The sequence below is a fragment of the Punctularia strigosozonata genome, assembly GCF_000264995.1.
Source record: "Punctularia strigosozonata HHB-11173 SS5 unplaced genomic scaffold PUNSTscaffold_19, whole genome shotgun sequence".
NCBI lineage: Eukaryota > Fungi > Basidiomycota > Agaricomycetes > Corticiales > Punctulariaceae > Punctularia > Punctularia strigosozonata.
In genome coordinates this window covers 545,237-561,373 of record NW_006767451.1, presented here as the reverse complement: position 1 = coordinate 561,373, position 16,137 = coordinate 545,237, and the positions used below count along the sequence as shown (strand labels likewise).

The 16,137-nt window shown below is 56.5% G+C and overlaps 6 protein-coding genes across 6 annotated transcripts; 4 read left to right on the top strand and 2 right to left on the bottom strand.

Moving 5' to 3' along the window:
- Positions 1 to 3,775: 3,775 nt before the first annotated feature.
- PUNSTDRAFT_108718 (PAP2-domain-containing protein) lies at positions 3,776 to 5,526 on the top strand. Its single transcript, XM_007388637.1, has 2 exons — positions 3,776 to 5,224; positions 5,277 to 5,526. The coding sequence occupies exon 1, from the start codon at positions 3,820 to 3,822 to the stop codon at positions 5,167 to 5,169; it is 1,350 nt and encodes a 449-aa protein (XP_007388699.1). The 5' UTR covers positions 3,776 to 3,819; the 3' UTR covers positions 5,170 to 5,224; positions 5,277 to 5,526.
- An 804-nt stretch (positions 5,527 to 6,330) lies between these two features.
- PUNSTDRAFT_138953 (uncharacterized protein) lies at positions 6,331 to 7,006 on the bottom strand (the record flags this gene model as incomplete). The annotated part of the gene is made up of 2 exons (XM_007388636.1): positions 6,331 to 6,727; positions 6,882 to 7,006. The coding sequence occupies 2 exons, from the start codon at positions 7,004 to 7,006 to the stop codon at positions 6,331 to 6,333; spliced, it is 522 nt and encodes a 173-aa protein (XP_007388698.1).
- A 45-nt stretch (positions 7,007 to 7,051) lies between these two features.
- Positions 7,052 to 9,854, top strand: PUNSTDRAFT_93317 (uncharacterized protein). The gene is made up of 4 exons (XM_007388635.1): positions 7,052 to 7,492; positions 7,547 to 8,713; positions 8,770 to 9,075; positions 9,132 to 9,854. The coding sequence occupies exons 1-4, from the start codon at positions 7,088 to 7,090 to the stop codon at positions 9,702 to 9,704; spliced, it is 2,451 nt and encodes an 816-aa protein (XP_007388697.1). The 5' UTR covers positions 7,052 to 7,087; the 3' UTR covers positions 9,705 to 9,854.
- A 1,110-nt stretch (positions 9,855 to 10,964) lies between these two features.
- Positions 10,965 to 12,872, top strand: PUNSTDRAFT_116669 (acid protease; the record flags this gene model as incomplete). The annotated part of the gene is made up of 7 exons (XM_007388634.1): positions 10,965 to 11,259; positions 11,327 to 11,364; positions 11,419 to 11,576; positions 11,634 to 11,973; positions 12,028 to 12,144; positions 12,207 to 12,518; positions 12,576 to 12,872. The coding sequence occupies 7 exons, from the start codon at positions 10,965 to 10,967 to the stop codon at positions 12,870 to 12,872; spliced, it is 1,557 nt and encodes a 518-aa protein (XP_007388696.1).
- Positions 12,873 to 13,153: 281 nt separating this feature from the next.
- On the top strand, positions 13,154 to 14,235 carry PUNSTDRAFT_116668 (cleavage and polyadenylation specific factor 5; the record flags this gene model as incomplete). Its single annotated transcript, XM_007388633.1, has 8 exons — positions 13,154 to 13,173; positions 13,232 to 13,258; positions 13,313 to 13,486; positions 13,603 to 13,783; positions 13,851 to 13,926; positions 13,981 to 14,053; positions 14,111 to 14,152; positions 14,214 to 14,235. The coding sequence occupies 8 exons, from the start codon at positions 13,154 to 13,156 to the stop codon at positions 14,233 to 14,235; spliced, it is 615 nt and encodes a 204-aa protein (XP_007388695.1).
- A 121-nt stretch (positions 14,236 to 14,356) lies between these two features.
- PUNSTDRAFT_116667 (acyltransferase-domain-containing protein) lies at positions 14,357 to 15,649 on the bottom strand (the record flags this gene model as incomplete). Its single annotated transcript, XM_007388632.1, has 6 exons — positions 14,357 to 14,823; positions 14,876 to 14,934; positions 14,993 to 15,196; positions 15,253 to 15,357; positions 15,406 to 15,424; positions 15,487 to 15,649. The coding sequence occupies 6 exons, from the start codon at positions 15,647 to 15,649 to the stop codon at positions 14,357 to 14,359; spliced, it is 1,017 nt and encodes a 338-aa protein (XP_007388694.1).
- Positions 15,650 to 16,137: the final 488 nt, after the last annotated feature.

The window sequence follows — 16,137 nt, the reverse complement described above, 5'->3', positions numbered from 1 at the left end:
GGCTGCTTGTTGTTGGTGTTGGGGGAGGAGGAGAGGTACTTATTGGGTTGGAGATGGGACGCGTCCATGGCGCTGGCGGTCGAGGTCATACGCATCTCTGAGTGGATGACATCATTGGCGTTTTCAGCCACTTTGACGTGGACGCTCTCATATGTTGATGGGATGACCGCCGACACGGACCTTATTACCCGTCTACGTTACCGTACACTGGCGGTGCGCGACTAGCTCGCGCCGAGTCTACTGTCATAAACAGAGTGCCGTGCCCGAGCCCAGCAACGTGCGGTGAATACGGACCGGATCTGGTGTCGAAGTACTTCAACCACACGTTTCGTATGTAGAGTCGCTGCATCAGAATACGGAAGGATGTGTACCGCACGCATCCTTTCCGTCTTTGCCTCTGACTACCGTATATACGCGCACACACGAGCTCCGCCGCCGGTTTCTCTCCGCCCCGATCCCGCCTCGCGCGCTCCTCGGCTGGTCCACAGCTTCACGCGCTAGGTTGGGATCATGATATGGCGTGGATATCGCCGCTCGACTCGTTTTCCGTTGCGCAATGGCACAGCGATCCTGCGCCTCCCCCTAACCCCCTCGGCCCTTCCCACGGTGCACTTTTTTCCGCAAGCATTCTCTGGTTGCGGACGGAGATCGAAGGTGTATCGAAGACTGTGCAGTGTTCAAGGGGCGACGAGAAAGCGCTGTGCCTATACGTGATCAGAAGTTCGCTACGCGGGTGACGGGCTATCCGGAGGCGGGCGGGTGGTGGCTACCACCATTGCAGCTGCAGCGCCGGGTGCGCAAAGAAGCTCGGGGACGTACCTGACAGCCTTCTCACAACAACCTTCACGGTCTGTGTCGCTGGATTGAGGTACGCCATCTCCCAAGCTATCCGTCTAGTAAGGCTGATCCGCGCCTCATCGTCGAAAACTTGGCAGCAATAAGTTGCGAAAAGCATCCCGCGCTACTCGAGCAACTCGCTATCAGGCACTACATGAAATACCGCATATATCCTGGTCTCTGCTCCGACCTAGGTGTTGCTCGAGAGAAACGTCACACCAAGATCGAAAATTTGCTGATCTCATACGCATAGAGGGCACGTCAACCAAGACACGACGTACACATATTTCATCTGGATTTTCGAGTACACGTTTCAATTCACCATCACGTTCAACCGCCACCGTCCCATTCCAACCCAAGCCAAAAAACAAAAACACAAAAAACTCCTTCGCCTGATCGGATCTCTTCCGCAAGAGAGACGCGCCTTATCGCTCAAGAGCATCCGGTGGCCCTGTTGCTGAGGCACTCGGTCACGCATCCTCCGTTGAGGTTGACGTTGCGCGCCAGTCCGGACACGGCGCTGCCGGCGCACTCGTTCTGGACGTCCTGCGCGGCGCTGCACAGGTCGACCTCCGCGAAGGAGCCGACGTTGGCCGACCAGCTGATGCAGCACTGGTTGCCGGACGACGAGAGGCAGAGGCTGCGCGGGGAGGCGGACACGGACCCGCCGCTGCTGCAGACCTGGCCGATGAGCGTGCTGCACACGGACGCGATGGCCTGGTGGTCGCCGGAGCAGCTGCGGAAGGGACGCCCGGTCAGTTTTTTTTTTTTTTAACGAGACGAAGGCAGGAGGAAAAGAGAGAGAGGACGAACGTCACGTCGTTGCTGCCGCACTGGCGGGCCTGGAGGGAGGTCGAGTTGGTCGGGGCGCTGTCGCCGACGATGCCGTAGAGGGTGAGGATGCCGTCGGCGCCGAGATCCTTCGTCGAAATAACGTAGGCGACCTCGTCGTCGACGTCGCGGACGACCGCGGCCATGGCGACGCCGAGGAGCGACATGAATGCGAGTTGAAGCTTCATTGCGGCGATCGAAGACTGTTCTACAGAGGGTGTCAGAAGGGGACTTGCAATGTGCGAGCGGAGAGGAGCGAACCTCTGAAGACTCTCGGGTGCTTGAGGTCTGGTCTTTCTGTGCAGCGCACCCCTGGTTTTTATACTGTCCATGGGTCCAGGATTAGTGCTCTGTGGGTTTCGGGAGTCGTAGGTTTGGATCCGTCCTGGTGGGTCGATGGCTTGTCAATCGTCACGGTTTTACGCAGTGTTATACAGCTCCTCCCACCATGCATGTCCATGGATCCAGACGGAGCGTCATCTGGCCTCCCGGGATTTGCAATCCGCTTGCTCGACCGTATGAACTCCCTCGGGCGCCAAGTACTCCTCCTACTTACTAGGTGAGACATCGATCCGCTTTCTCCACCCTGCCGAACTGCTCGGGACGGGTGACCGGTATTCCTTCTCCATTCAATCTGCCGCACATTCCGCGTCGCCTCTGAGAGGACCGCAAAGCCATACAAGGCACGGATTCCGTCCCTTCGCTTTGGGTTTGTTGATCGGCGTACGGGTTTCTGCACTGACACCATCTACCTGCAAGGTCGTTGCTGACGTTTCTCCCGTTGTGTAGCGACGATGATATCCGGTCGACGATCGCGTTACGAGCCGCATGAGTTCGACGGTTGAAGGTCGTTGACATTCCCAAAGACCTGGGACGCCATAAGCGCCGCTTTGGTCTGAACAAGAGTTGTGTCCTCGGGACTCCCGTCGAGCTATCTACACCACGAGGCACGGGTCAGACGAGCGGCACGCCGTGCTTCAGCCGGGCAACCCGGGGTGCGACCATGTGCGTATGCCGCCGCCGCCGCACATAGGCCAGTCCAGAACAAGATGATTGTTGTTCGGGAACGATGTAAGATGGGGACTCCTCGGCAAGGTGTCCAGAGTGCATCCGAATTCTCTCAACGGTTGTGAGGTACGGCGTGCACACAAAGTACGGCGGAATACACAGCAAGTGCAACTGCACTCACCGCACGTTGACATCGATGCGTAGCGCCACGGTCAGAGAAAGTCGTATGAGCGAACTCGGCCGTGGTGTGCATACGATGGACCAGCCGCCCGCCATGAGAGAGCCCGCCATCGGCACGGGCGCATGTTCTGTGCTTGTTAAGATGACCTCGAGGCAATGCAGAGCAGTATATGCACGAAGGGTGTCCCGTACGTAATCCCGATCGAAGAGGCTTTGATGGACTTGGAGTGTGTATTTAGGGTGCCATCCGAGAGGGATCCCAGCTCAGCGTAAGCACCAGGACTGGAGATCGCGGGAGCGTGACCAACCGGGCCTTCCTATGTCAGTGTGATCATGAGCGCTCAACGTTCCAACGAGAGGCCGAGTGCACCGAACGCGGACCGGTCTCGGATCGCCCGGGTCTCATGCTGCCAGCCTGAACGCGGAAGTTCATCGCCCGGAAATGCCGCGTGCAGGATTAGAACTTCCATGGGCTTGACGAAAACGGTGACGGGAGAATGAACGCATGTTATAGGTTGACGTTCAGCGGTTGCGGAAGCTCGAAGTTATTTCCTTGTACTTGCTCGATCATTCCATGATGCGTCCAATACCAGGACGTAGCTGTGTAATCTCTGACGCGACAGATAGACACAAATATAGGAACGTACGTTCTTTATCAAGGTCCGAACTCATCTTGAATAGCCTAGGCCAAGAACTTAGTAGACATTGTAGAAAAGTAGTACTTACCTGTCAAACATGATATACATGCATGATGCTCTCTACGAGTAGACCAAACTAAGACTCGCAGACATTGCTGCCGTGCATGCCGGAATATGATTGGGTGCTCTGCTATCGAAGAACGCGAGAGTGCACTTGCGCCGCAACACGCCAAAAAGAGTAAACGCATGTGGCAGTGTCCCGCGTTTTGGACTCGACCACCCTGACAGTCCGCCATCGTCGTCGTCGTCGGTGCCGGCGCCCGCCATGGCCACTCCCTCGCTGTCACGCACGCTCAACAGACTTGTTGCAGCGTTTATTGCCGCTGTCAATAGATTAGACAAGTCTCTCTACATAGACGATACCCTCGCCAAGGTCCGCGCGCACAAATGGGTGTTGTCCGACGCCATCTACGTCTTCCACTTGGTACTCGCATGTTTCTGGATCAGTATCATGCCCGGCTTTCCGTGGAAACTGTTCATTCCTCTATTGTACGCCATCCTCGTTCTGGTCCCGCTCACATCCCAGTTCTTCTTCCGGGGCATGCCAGTGCTCTCGTGGGTCCTCGCCTTCTTCACCTCTCGCTTCATTCCCCTGGAATGGCGTCCACCCATCTCCGTCGCACTCCTCCCTACGCTTGAAACCGTCCTCTATGGCGCAAACGTATCCGACATCCTCACCCGCTTCACCCACCCCTTCCTCGACGTCCTCGCCTGGCTCCCCTACGGCGTCATCCACTTCACCTTCCCCTTCGTCGTCGCCTTCCTCCTCTGGATCTTCCGGCGCAAAGAAGCCCTTCACACCTTCTCCAAGGCCTTCGGCTACATGAACCTCATCGGCGTCCTCACCCAGATCCTCTTCCCCTGCGCCGCACCCTGGTACGAGCTTATCTACGGCCTCACACCCGCCGACTACTCCGTCCCCGGCTCCCCCGGCGGCCTCGCGCGCATCGACCGGCTCCTGCACCAAAACACGTACACCGTCGGCTTCCACAACTCGCCCGTCGTCTTCGGCGCCTTCCCGTCGCTGCACGCCGGCTGCGCCACGATGGAGGCCCTCTTCGTCTCGCACTTCTTCCCCCAGTGGCGCACCGCCGTCTGGGCCTACGCCGGCCTGCTCTACTGGGCGACGATGTACCTCACCCACCACTACCTCATCGACGTCGTCGCCGGCGCCTGCCTCGCCATCGCCTGCTTCTACTTCTGGCTCCCGGACGACCTCAAGGGCGCGCAGGCCGCCGCGCCGCCCGTCGAGCCCGGCGGGGCCCGGGGCAGAGCCAAGTACGGGCTGTACGATATCGACGAGCCGCTGCCGCGCACGATGCACGGCGCGGCGATGGAGGACGACGACGCATCCGATTCGGAGGATATGATCGCGGAGCACGATATCACCTACCGCTCGCCCGTGCCCGGCAGCCAGGCGTTCGCGGCGCAGCAGAGGAGGGAGAAGAAGAACCACAAGCATACGGCGAGCATCGCGAGCCTGATACGCGCGGACGATCGCGTCGAGGATGGATGGAGCCCGATCGGCGGGTCGTTCGGGAGCATGCCGCCCACGCCTACGCGGGCGACTGCGGCGACGGAGCGGGAACTGGAGGGCGGCACGAAGAGAAACTAGGGCTTCGGGGCATGACGGGCTCATCGGGTCGGGACGATTTACTCTGGATTTCTATGTGAGTCTTGGGGACGTGGTATCTACTACGCAGAGATTGATGTCTTTCCCAGATACATTTCTAGTACGCGTATATATCTGAGGATAATGTGAATAATGCAACAATCTCGGATCTGAATGCACCCGAGCGGATCGAGGCCGCTAGTCGATCCCAACGCCGGTCAGGCATCGCAACCATTAGCTGGGAATATCATTGGTAGGATCGACTGCAAACTGGTACATAATACAGTGTAAAGGCACTGGTTGATGCACTCAAAACCGGCAGGCTCCTCCACTTCGCACATGCCACATTCTCTTTCTTTTGACCACCTACAACTATGTAAGCTACTACTTCCATACTGCACAATTTTTTTCGGATGAAATCTGGGCGGAAGTGAGCAATGACGGTTGATCCGCCCAGGGGAGGCCTGGCACGCAGAAAACGTTCGTTGATGCAGTGGCAGTGCCCCCGGCAACTGATGCAGCCATCACATCGGGTCACACCGTCGTTTTATGCCGGTAAGCTCTCACACGCTCTTAAGACGCGTCGTGCGTTGGTGCATCACCCTCCGCTCTTCAGGATAGGCTCTGAGTTGCTACCCGCCACAGACGACCCTATGTCACTAATGAAAACTGCACCCGAGATATAAAAAATGCATTGGTGCTTTGTGGAGGTTATCCGATTGTAATTGGAAGCGAAACAGGATGCATATCTTGTGGTAAATACTCAAAACAGCCTGTTTGCGAAAGTGAACGAATTTTAGAAAATCAGAGAGTCCTTCGATTCGTTAGAAAACTCGGATCTAGTATATTCAAGCATGAATCTACCCCATGATATAATCTCAGAACTCTCAGACACTTCCTTCGTGTGGAATTGTCGTTTGCATCAAGGAGTGCGGCTGCATCAAGCAGTGCCTTTACACTGTATGTTATTTGTGCGATGACATTTCTCACGATTAAGAGCTGGCGGGAGCACAGGTTACTCCCGAACGGGTTCAGGAGATGTTCATTCAACCACATTCAGACAGTGCAACAACCGCTCCTGGGGACATCGGGAATGCGCTGGCGATTGCGGTTTGTTTGTGGGTTAATGATAGCTTCCTTTGATTGGAACCGGGGGGTTAAAAGTTACGGGCCCAGTTCGCGTTCGCGGTCGAGGGCGCGCAGCACGCTCGTGCCCGTCACGGTGGACGTGCTGACGCGCGAGCCGCTGGCGCTGTTCCGGAAGCTGTAGGACGAGCAGATCGGGGAGCTGCCGGAGATGCTGATCGTCGAGGCGGAGAAGGAGCCGGCGGCGTTCTGGCGGAGCTGAGAGATGTTCAGGAAGTCGTTGGACGAGGGCGAGAACAGGGTGCATGGGAAGAAGGTCGGGTGGATTAATGCTGCGGGGCATAACCATGTCAGCCCGAACTGGGTGCTTGGGACGGGCGAGGGCGAGGAGTGGGCGGAGGAGGTCACGACCTGGATCAAGGACGCCTTCAAGGGCGAGCATGCCAACTGGTAAAAGCGGGCTGCGTGTCCCAAACTATGGAATGCCGTGTTCTATATGAGGGTTCTATGTGATAACAGGTTCATTCTGTACTTATGTTGTTGAGGCCTTTCCCGGTCGTAACTCGTAAGGTGACGACGGACTACGTTTGCGCTCGCGTGACGGGGGCAGCAGAAGGCGAGAGGCGCACAGCCACGCGGCTACCGCGAAGTCGCCGAGCGGCCCGACCCGCGGATTCCCAGTTAGGCAAGCTCGGCGACGCAGCTCCACCCGAATCGCGTAAAGACCCCTAAACGTGGGTCCGTTGCCTATCATAAAGGCCCGCGCGTCCCGACCTGACGACTTCACCTCCCGTCCTCCCCCCCCTTCACTCACATCCAGCGGGGGTCACTCACAATGCGCTCCTTCTTCCTTACCTCCCTCGCCGTCGCCGGCCTCGCCAGCGCCGCCGTGGCACACATTGCACCGGACGCCGAGCGCCCATATCGCAAGTCGCTCGGCTTCGGTCCCGTTCACCCCCATGCGGTCTTCCGCTCCGCTCCTTACCAGGTTCAAGCCGCTGGCCTTCGCGCGTCGCCTGACGTGGATCCGCTGGACGTCGCGACGACTTTTGTCGTGAACCACCTTCGCGACGTTCTCAGCGAAACGAGCTCGTTCGTCCTGCGGGAGGACTCGTACACCGACGAGGCGACGGGCGTCACCCACGCGTACTTCCGCCAGATCGTCAACGGTGTAGAGGTTATCGACGGAGATCTCAACGTCAACGTCAAGGACCGTGTCGTCCTCTCTTACGGTGACTCGGTAAGCCGTCCCACCTACCCCAGATGCACAGCCACTGATGGCTCGCCCCCATAGTTCTTCCATGGTCCGGCTCCGACCGTCGTTGTCGAAGAAGGTGCTAGCGAACGGGATCCTCATGGCGAGTACTGCTCGCGTCTTGAGTCCCAGCTGCTCTTCAGGCCGGAAGCAACTCGCGGAGAGCAGGTTGCCCTCCACGCCTCTGAGGCTGGCAACGCCGAACTCATCCAGGCGCTTCACCAATCCAACTGCGGCTCCCGCAGCTTCGTGGCCGAGTCTGCCATTCATACCCACAACGACGAGTTCACGAACAAGCCCGCCCTCCTCGCGTTTATGATGCACGCGACCCCGTCCGAGTCCGTTGCGCAAGACATCAATGCCAATTTTAGGAAGCACATCGTCAGGATGCGTTCCACCTTCGACACGGCGTATACCGGCGATCATGCCACCACCGTGGAGTACATTCACAACGTGCCGGATACCGTGAACCCTGTGAAGGCACGTATTGGATATATCCAGGTCCCTGAAGGCGGCAAGACCGTCCTGCTCCCTGTGTGGAAGTTCGAAGTCGAGATGGCGGACAACTGGTATGAGGCGGCCGTCTCCGTCACCAAGCCGCACCGCATCATCTCCGTTGTCGATTGGGCTTCGGACGCGTACGCTCCCATTCGGCGCGAGCAGGAGAGCAAGCAGCCGACGTACCACGTCTTCCCGTGGGGCGTGAACGACCCATCCGAGGGAAACCGCACCTTCTGGAACGCGAAGCCCGATGCGATCGCCTCGCCCGTCGGCTGGCACACGCTCCCCTTCGAGAACGACCCGCAGTACTTCGGCGTTCGTCGCAAGGCCGGCTCGGAGAAGTTCCGCAATACGACGACGACGTGGGGCAACAACGTGTTCGCGCACGAGAACTGGGAAGGCCGGAATGCCTGGGTGGACAACTATCGCCCGGACGCCGGCGCGTCGCTCAACTTTTCGTACGCCTACGACCCGCGCGAGACTGGCTCGGAGGACGCGCTCGCCGAGGCGAAGGGATATATCAACGCCACGGTCACGCAGCTGTTCTACACGAGCAACCTGGTCCACGATTTGTTCTACCGTTACGGGTTCGACGAGGTGTCCGGCAACTTCCAGCAGCACAACTTCGGTCGTGGTGGCGCGGAGAACGATGCTGTCATTGCCAACGCGCAGGACGGCAGCGGATACAACAACGCTAACTTCATGGTGAGTGCTACTGACCATGAGATCGTAACGCAACGGCTGATTCACCCCTTCCCCAGACGCCACCCGATGGTCAGAACGGGCGTTGCCGCATGTACCTCTGGAACACGGCGAACCCCTACCGTGACGGTGACCTCGAGGCTGGTATCGTCATCCACGAGCTCGCGCACGGTCTCAGCACGCGTCTCACCGGTGGTCCTGCCAACTCGGGATGCCTTGGTTGGGGCGAGTCGGGCGGTATGGGCGAGGGCTGGGGCGACTTCCTCGCCACCACTATCCGGAGCACGGCCAACTACTCGGACTACCCCATGGGCGAGTGGGCCGCGAACCGCGTCGGTGGTATCAGGAACTACGTCTACTCGCTCGTGAGTGCCTGCTTCCCGCGCACACTTGCTACGCATCGTCTGACCGTTGTCGTCAGGATGAGACCATCAACCCTTCGACGTACAAGACGCTCGACAAGCCCGGCTACTGGGGCGTGCACGCGATCGGCGAGGTCTGGGCCGAGATCCTCTGGGTCGTCTCCCAGAAGCTGATCGCCAAGCACGGCTACTCGGACACGCTCTTCCCGCCGCAGCCGCTCGAGAACGGCACCGTGCCCGCCGGGGACTTTTACCGGCCGCGGGAGCACTACACGCTCACCACCGCGTCGGGCGCGCAGGTCACCAAGGCGAAGCCGCTCGTGCCCAAGCACGGCAACTCGCTCGCGGTGCAGCTCGTGATCAACGGCATGAAGCTGCAGCCGTGCCGCCCGAGCTTTTTCGAGGCGCGGGACGCGATCGTCCAGGCGGACCAGGTGCTGACCTCGGGCGAGAACTTTTGCGAGCTGTGGAAGGGCTTTAGCGAGCGCGGGTTGGGCCCGGACGCGCGCGTCGACGGCCGGACGCCGTGGGGCGGAGGGGTGCGCACGAACGACTATGAGGTGCCGTTGGCGTGCAAGGAGGAGAAGATTCCGGAGGATCCGGAGGACGTGAAGCTCGACTTTATCATCTGAGCGCGCACGGGGATGGTGCGTCTTGGCGTTTTTCCTCTGGTAATAGCCTGATACATAGACCCCGGTGTTGTTCCGTTTGGATAATACAGCAATCATATCTTTTGCATATACATCGTTGTACTTTTACATACCATGAACAATCATGAGATTAGTCGACGCCGTCGGTGAGTACAGTCGAACGTCTCATAACGCATAGCGTCGGTTACACCCTCATTGCTATGCATTATGAAGTTTATGCACTTCCAGCAGCTGACCCTAACCCTATGCAAGCCCAAGAAGGTAGTACCTAACCCTAAAGGCACTGCTAACATCACGTGAGGTCCCAGCGTGAAATCTTTACATAATTTTAGGGGCTTACTTGTCCATATATGGAAGATATATAGCCATATTTGGTATGCCCAGCCTATCTGATAATGCATAAAGGTACGATTTGGGCTATGCGTTATGCAATTATGCAATTTGCCCGCAATTCCCTGCAAACCATGGTGGTTACAGGCCAAAACCGATGCATTATCAGATTTATGCATTATCACCCTATGCATTATGAGGTGTTCGACTGTAAATCCCAGTTCACACGCCTTGTCGGGCGGAATTGCCTTCATGAAAGCGGCTTTTCACTTGACCGTGAACCTGTGCGTCTGGCGAGCTTTGATGGATCATCGCGAACTCTTGATCCCTACTTCATAATTGGGCGCAAAAGCCGTTGCGAGTGAGAACCGTAGCCATAACCCGTTCATCGGCGCAGTAGATTCTCAGCCTGGTTGCTGGCTGCGTCGAGGTCAGTATGCTATGAAAGCCTCTTGTTCGCAGCTTATGCTATCGGACCAAGGGACTCGGCACCGCCATGGATCCATGTTTTACTTGCACCTGCCCTGCTAGGCCGTTTCACCTTGCATCCTCCCACCGAGAGGTGGGTCATGGTGCGTAAGTATACGCATCCTATACAAAGCTCTGAAGACATGTTGATGGCATCAGCATTCGCAAATTCCTTGCACACAGAATGCTACACTACTGCCACCATCGCGCAACAGCGCCGCCGGGGAATCGTGCCCCTTTTCGATCCACTGAATGTACGTCCTGGCGTTGAATGCTTTTACTGTAGATTCACGCCAGATGGGCTGGATCAACCGGTTTTCCCTCGTCAGCGGCGAATCGAGGTTACGATGCGCCCCATCTACATAGCTCATCGGGCCGCAACCCTATAAAAGCTTCCGCCACAGATTGTGAGCTGCATCCCAACACTTCCTCAGGCCGTTTGACATGGCTTTCTCTCTTTTGACCTTGTCCGTCGCCACGTTGACCGTGCTGTCCGGCAGCGCCGCCGTTTTTGCATCTCCGTTGACGTTGTCGCTCTCCAAACGGGTGTCCTCTTCTATCGGTGTCCCCGGCATCGACGCCGTGCAGCGCCAGATCGCTCGAACCCAGAACAAATTGCTTGCCGCGAGGTCAAGCTGGGAGGCACGGCAGGATCACGCCTTAAGGAAGCGCGACGTGGACCTCGAGCTGCGCGCATCTCAATCATCTCCAGGGCAAGGCTCGGCGGACTTGACCGAATGTATGGGATTTCTTTTGATCTCATATCGTACCCGAATTTTAGACTAAACCAAGTTTCATCGATCTAGTCTTCGTAGATGTTATCGATGAAGCCTATTACGTGACAGTGCGCGATACATGTCATGGCATGTTGACTTACTCTCATGTCCTCGATTTCCAGGTTACAGTGGGGACGCCTCCCCAAGATTTCTTGGTGGTGGCTGACTCAGGCAGCTCGGACTTCTGGCTCGCGGCGCCCGGTAGTGATGGTATAGATGTCACCTTCGATCCAACGACGTCAAGTACCTTCAAAGGTTCAGACACCCCCGTCCGGGACGCGTTCGTTCTTTCTGATTCATCCGGAGGTCTGTATTCTGATCGAGTACCGTCGTCTAGATATGGGAAAGGCTTCTTCAACGGCTTCCTAGGCACCGACACAGTCAGCGTGGCCGGCTTCACCGTTCCGACTGTGATTGTCGAAACGGGTGTCTCCACCTCGGACGCGTTCTCTTTCCGGCAGTTATCGGGTATAATGGGCTTCGGCTGGGGAAAAATATCAAACTCGGGTTTCAATACCTTCGCCGAGCAGCTCGTGTCAGCGTCTGTGCTGAGTGAAAACGTGGTCAGCTTCCATCTGGGAAGGGCTATCGATAGCGCTAGCCCTCAACAAGCAGAATCGAACGGAACTTCGAAGTCCGGCGGATCGTTGACAATCGGCGGGGTGGATAGCTCGACTGTGGGTCGCTCTCGGCCGTGCCATGATATTGATGCTGAAAGTTCGGCTCCCTAGTTCACGGGCAGCATCGACTTCTATCCCATCGTAGCCGAAGCACACTGGGTTGTGCAAGCGGATGGAATGGCTGTGAATGGCTCGTTGGTACCGGGTACTAGTGGCGTTCAAGCTATGGTAGGCCTCCGATCCAAATGCCAGTTCTTCGTTTCTACACACTCCTGTCTCGTTTCTCGCAGATGGATACGGGAACAAGCCTTGTAGTCATGCCCGATGCTATCTTCGACGCGTTGACGACGGCCATGGGAGCCAAAGTGGTTCAAGGAGCAGCTTTTATGCTGTGCGACTCGGTCCCAGCCAATGTCTCCCTGCGTCTCGGCGGGAAAGACTACGGATTTGCGCTCGAGGACCTCGTCCTAGGGGCTGTCCCGGTTAACACAACCGCTCTGTCGCAGCAGCTCGGTTTCCCGGAGGGAACTCTCGCGTGCCTTCTGCCCTTCAGCGGCGGGCAATCGCAAAGCGAGCTTGGTCAAACTGCACCGATGATAATAGTTCGTACACGTTTTGCCCGCCGTTCACCACGATTTGTGCTCACGCGCGCATCGTAGTTTGGCGACTCGTTTTTGAAGTCCTGGACGTCTGTATTTGACATCGGCAACAAGCAGGTGGGTCTCGCAGCCGCATCACCTGCTTCGTCGCTCTCCACCATCTCGGACGTCCTCAGCCTCAAGTTGAAACTCGAAGGCTTGCCGGCGTCGTTGGACCATTCTTCTACTAGCACTGCGGGATTGCCTTCGTCCACTGGCAACGCGGTGCACTCGGCTGCAAGTAGTAAGAGTGATGCCCTTGGTGGTATGATGCTTGTACTTTTTGGGGCAATGGCTATGGTAGTTTTCGTTGGATGAACTTGATGTAACGTTGGTATCGTATAATGAAACGGTGTCCGACTCCTATTATGTGTCCTATTGCTACTCTTCCCCGCCTATATACCCTGCTGAATGGTATATGTTATGTGCTAGTGTGAGCAAATGCCCCCCCCCCCAAGCCTGCATTGGAACCGGCCTGTCCCCCCTGTACATGTGGCTATGCAGACGCGTATGGTGGCGCGTTACCGAAGGTGGTCTGTTTGAGGCACTCGTCAACGGTACCGGCACGTTCGCGTATTGTTCGCCCTTCATCAGCGAAGATGTCCAATACTATTGCACTGTACGACCACACTTTGCAACCTGCTGTGTAAGATCTGACTGGCGTTTGACGTTTCCAGCTACCCGCTTTCCAACTTCACGTTCAGGTGAGATTTCGAGACATGTGCCCCCCATCCATTGGCACTTATCTGTTGAGAAAGTACCAAAGAGGCGCAACCCGAAGAAGACCCATCAGTGGCCGCACGACTGCAACGCTTGCAGAACAACTATGAGGATTGGGGTATGCGCCGGACGGTTGAGGGCATTCTTGTCGTGCACGATCATGGACACCCGCATATCCTCATGCTGCAGATTGCGAACGCGTTTTTCAAGCTGTGCGTGGATAATTGCACGTTGTGTAGCCATAGCTAACCCTGGCAATGCACATTTATCCCTCTTCAACCGTCGCTTGGTTCCATGCGGTTATCGCACACTGTACCCATCGGCTCAGGCCTGGCGACTATCTCAAACCCGGTGAAGACGAGATCGAAGGACTGAAGCGTCGGCTAGACGACCGCCTTGCGCCTCCGACGAACTCAAGCCAGTTCAACGCTTCGCACGGCGTGGACAACGAATGGGAGATTGGCGACTGCCTCGCGCAATGGTGGAGGCCGAACTTTGAAACGTTTATGGTATGCACATGCGCCGCACCCTTTCCATAAACCATTCAAGGTGCTGAAGCCCGACGTTGCCTCACAGTACCCTTTTATTCCGGCGCATATCACCAAGCCGAAGGAGTGCAAGAAGCTATTCCTCGTCCAGATGCCCGAAAGAAGTTTGTCACCACATTTCTGTCACGACTGAGTTCGAACTGCTCATACCCCCTCAGAGGTCCTCGCGGTCCCGAAGAATATGAAGCTTCTTGCCATTCCTCTGTTCGAGCTTTACGACAATGCGGCAAGGCGAGCAGGCATCACCTGTCCATTCTTCAAGAAACAGCATTGACACTGCCTTCTCAGATACGGTCCTCAGTTGTCTGCCATCCCTCACCTGCTCTCTCGGTTCGTTTCCGTCGAGTCTTCTGTCCCGCATATGATTCAGACTGACGTTCCATCCCTTCAGGTATAACTTCATTTACCAGTAAATCCGCTCGCACTGGTGCAACGTCGAAAAGTAGCCAAGTAGATGTCTATAGTTGTTCTCTAGTACCTATCCAATTCTTGCCGCAACGAATCGATCGACGCCTCAGTTTGACTTGCGCGGGACTATATTGGCTTTCGCGGCGGAGTTTTCCCTAGCTGGTCACCCACAAGCTTCCTACCGAGCTCCTCCACTGCATCCTGAACAATCCTTGTCACTTCCGCCCTCACACGAGCAAGTTGCTCATCCACCTCTGCACCGACCAATTGCTCTCGCTGCATCCTATCGCCAGCGCCTGCGTCTGGCTGACTAATATGTCCTGAGTCCGTCTGCGAGGAAAGCTGAGGTGGATGAGTGACGAGCGGCCTCGTGGTGACGAAGTTAGCCATCCATCCAGTGCCATGTGTTGTCGCGCCGCTATATAGCGCTTCGCTGTCTGCGTTCATCCTTGTTGGAATATCGTTTCCCCGGAGTGCAACGCTCAGACGTTCGGCGGAGATAGGTTGTCCGAACGTGACGCTGAGGTCTTGACCGGGTCGTGGTATAAATTTGTAAGGGACGGACCTGCCCTCCGGCATGAGACGGTCGAAACCTATCGCGAGAACGTCAGCGGTTTTAATCGTGCATAAGCGCCAAACGCGTACCAGTCAACCAGATGGGCACGACTATGGGGGCCTTGCGCGCTTCCATCATGATCCGGCCACTGCGAGGCACGGTCAGCGCCTAAAGAGCCGTGGAAGGGGGCGAGACCAACGACGTACACGCCCCATTTGAACCTGCGCAGCCTGGCCTTCCCGTCTTCCACCGCATACGTGTCAGGCTGATTCACACCACCCTCGCCGAAGAGGTGGACCCAATGCCCCTGGTCGAGCTTTTTTATGGCAGTATCGACGGCGGGCTGATATATACCGCTGCCCCGAAACGTCTCCAGCACTTGGCCCTTGCGGAAGAAGGCAGAAAATATTCTTGCTGAGAGATATGTCATGAACGAGGGTATCATGGAATAGACACCGGAACGCACGGGTTGGTGAACATGATGTCGTGTGCCCCCAAAGACCAGCGAATCGTTCGCGAGTTGAGGTATGCGCGAGTCGGGAGAACACCCCATGCAAGTGGATCGTCTAGGCTGTACCAACGTGAGGAAACGGACTTCTCACAACTGGGATGAACATACGTAGATATATGATTGGAGGCTATTAGGGTTGATTTGCACATTCAGACATATCTCTACCACCGTAGTAGTTCAGTCTCTAACCTGTAATCACTCCTCTGCCATCTTCTACGCGTCCTGCGTCATCCAAAATCTGCAGGAAATTCGAGAGACCTCGGACGGTGACGGAGGCAAATCCAAGGTTCAAGACTGCTTTACAGGTGAGACCAATTGTAGTAACTGTTAGAGTAGATAAGAGCCGATCCATATGGGCATAGGCCTGTGTCGGGGCAGGTTACACCGTTACGGTGGATTCCGACTCCCCCGAAGGAGGGAGTTGGTTTTTGCGCATGGGCCTCGTCACAGTGACAGGGATGTGACCCCAGCCAAAACGTTACAAAAGCGTGATAAAGCGTGATTATCCGCGTTAATCGGACGGACGAGCGCTAGTTTTAGATGGGACGCAGCAGCGTGACATAGTAGGTGTGGGATCGCTTACATCATGTGATAGTATCAGTTCCGAATGTTATCCGTCTGTTTGCCGAGTTGCCGAAGTCAGCGCTGACTTGATAACAATCAGTTACGTAATCGTATGGTCTACTGCGCTTTGGTTTCTCTGCGTAATGACAGTTGCCGCATTTGGGTGGATTTTTGGGCGCTTATACGATAAGATAAGATAACAACTCCATACACATAGGAGCAATGTTGAAAGTCGGTGTCCTTGGATGTCAGTGGAGCTCAAGTAGATGTATCCTG

What these genes read in the sequence shown, in the direction of transcription:
- PUNSTDRAFT_93317 (XM_007388635.1), top strand. Translation starts at nt 7,088, where the DNA reads ATGCGCTCCTTCTTCCTTACCTCCCTCGCCGTCGCCGGCCTCGCCAGC. An exon ending in TCCTCTCTTACGGTGACTCG is followed by an intron (nt 7,493 to 7,546) that starts GTAAGCCGTCCC and finishes TCGCCCCCATAG; the next exon opens with TTCTTCCATGGTCCGGCTCC. An exon ending in ACAACAACGCTAACTTCATG is followed by an intron (nt 8,714 to 8,769) that starts GTGAGTGCTACT and finishes CCCCTTCCCCAG; the next exon opens with ACGCCACCCGATGGTCAGAA.
- PUNSTDRAFT_108718 (XM_007388637.1), top strand. Translation starts at nt 3,820, where the DNA reads ATGGCCACTCCCTCGCTGTCACGCACGCTCAACAGACTTGTTGCAGCG.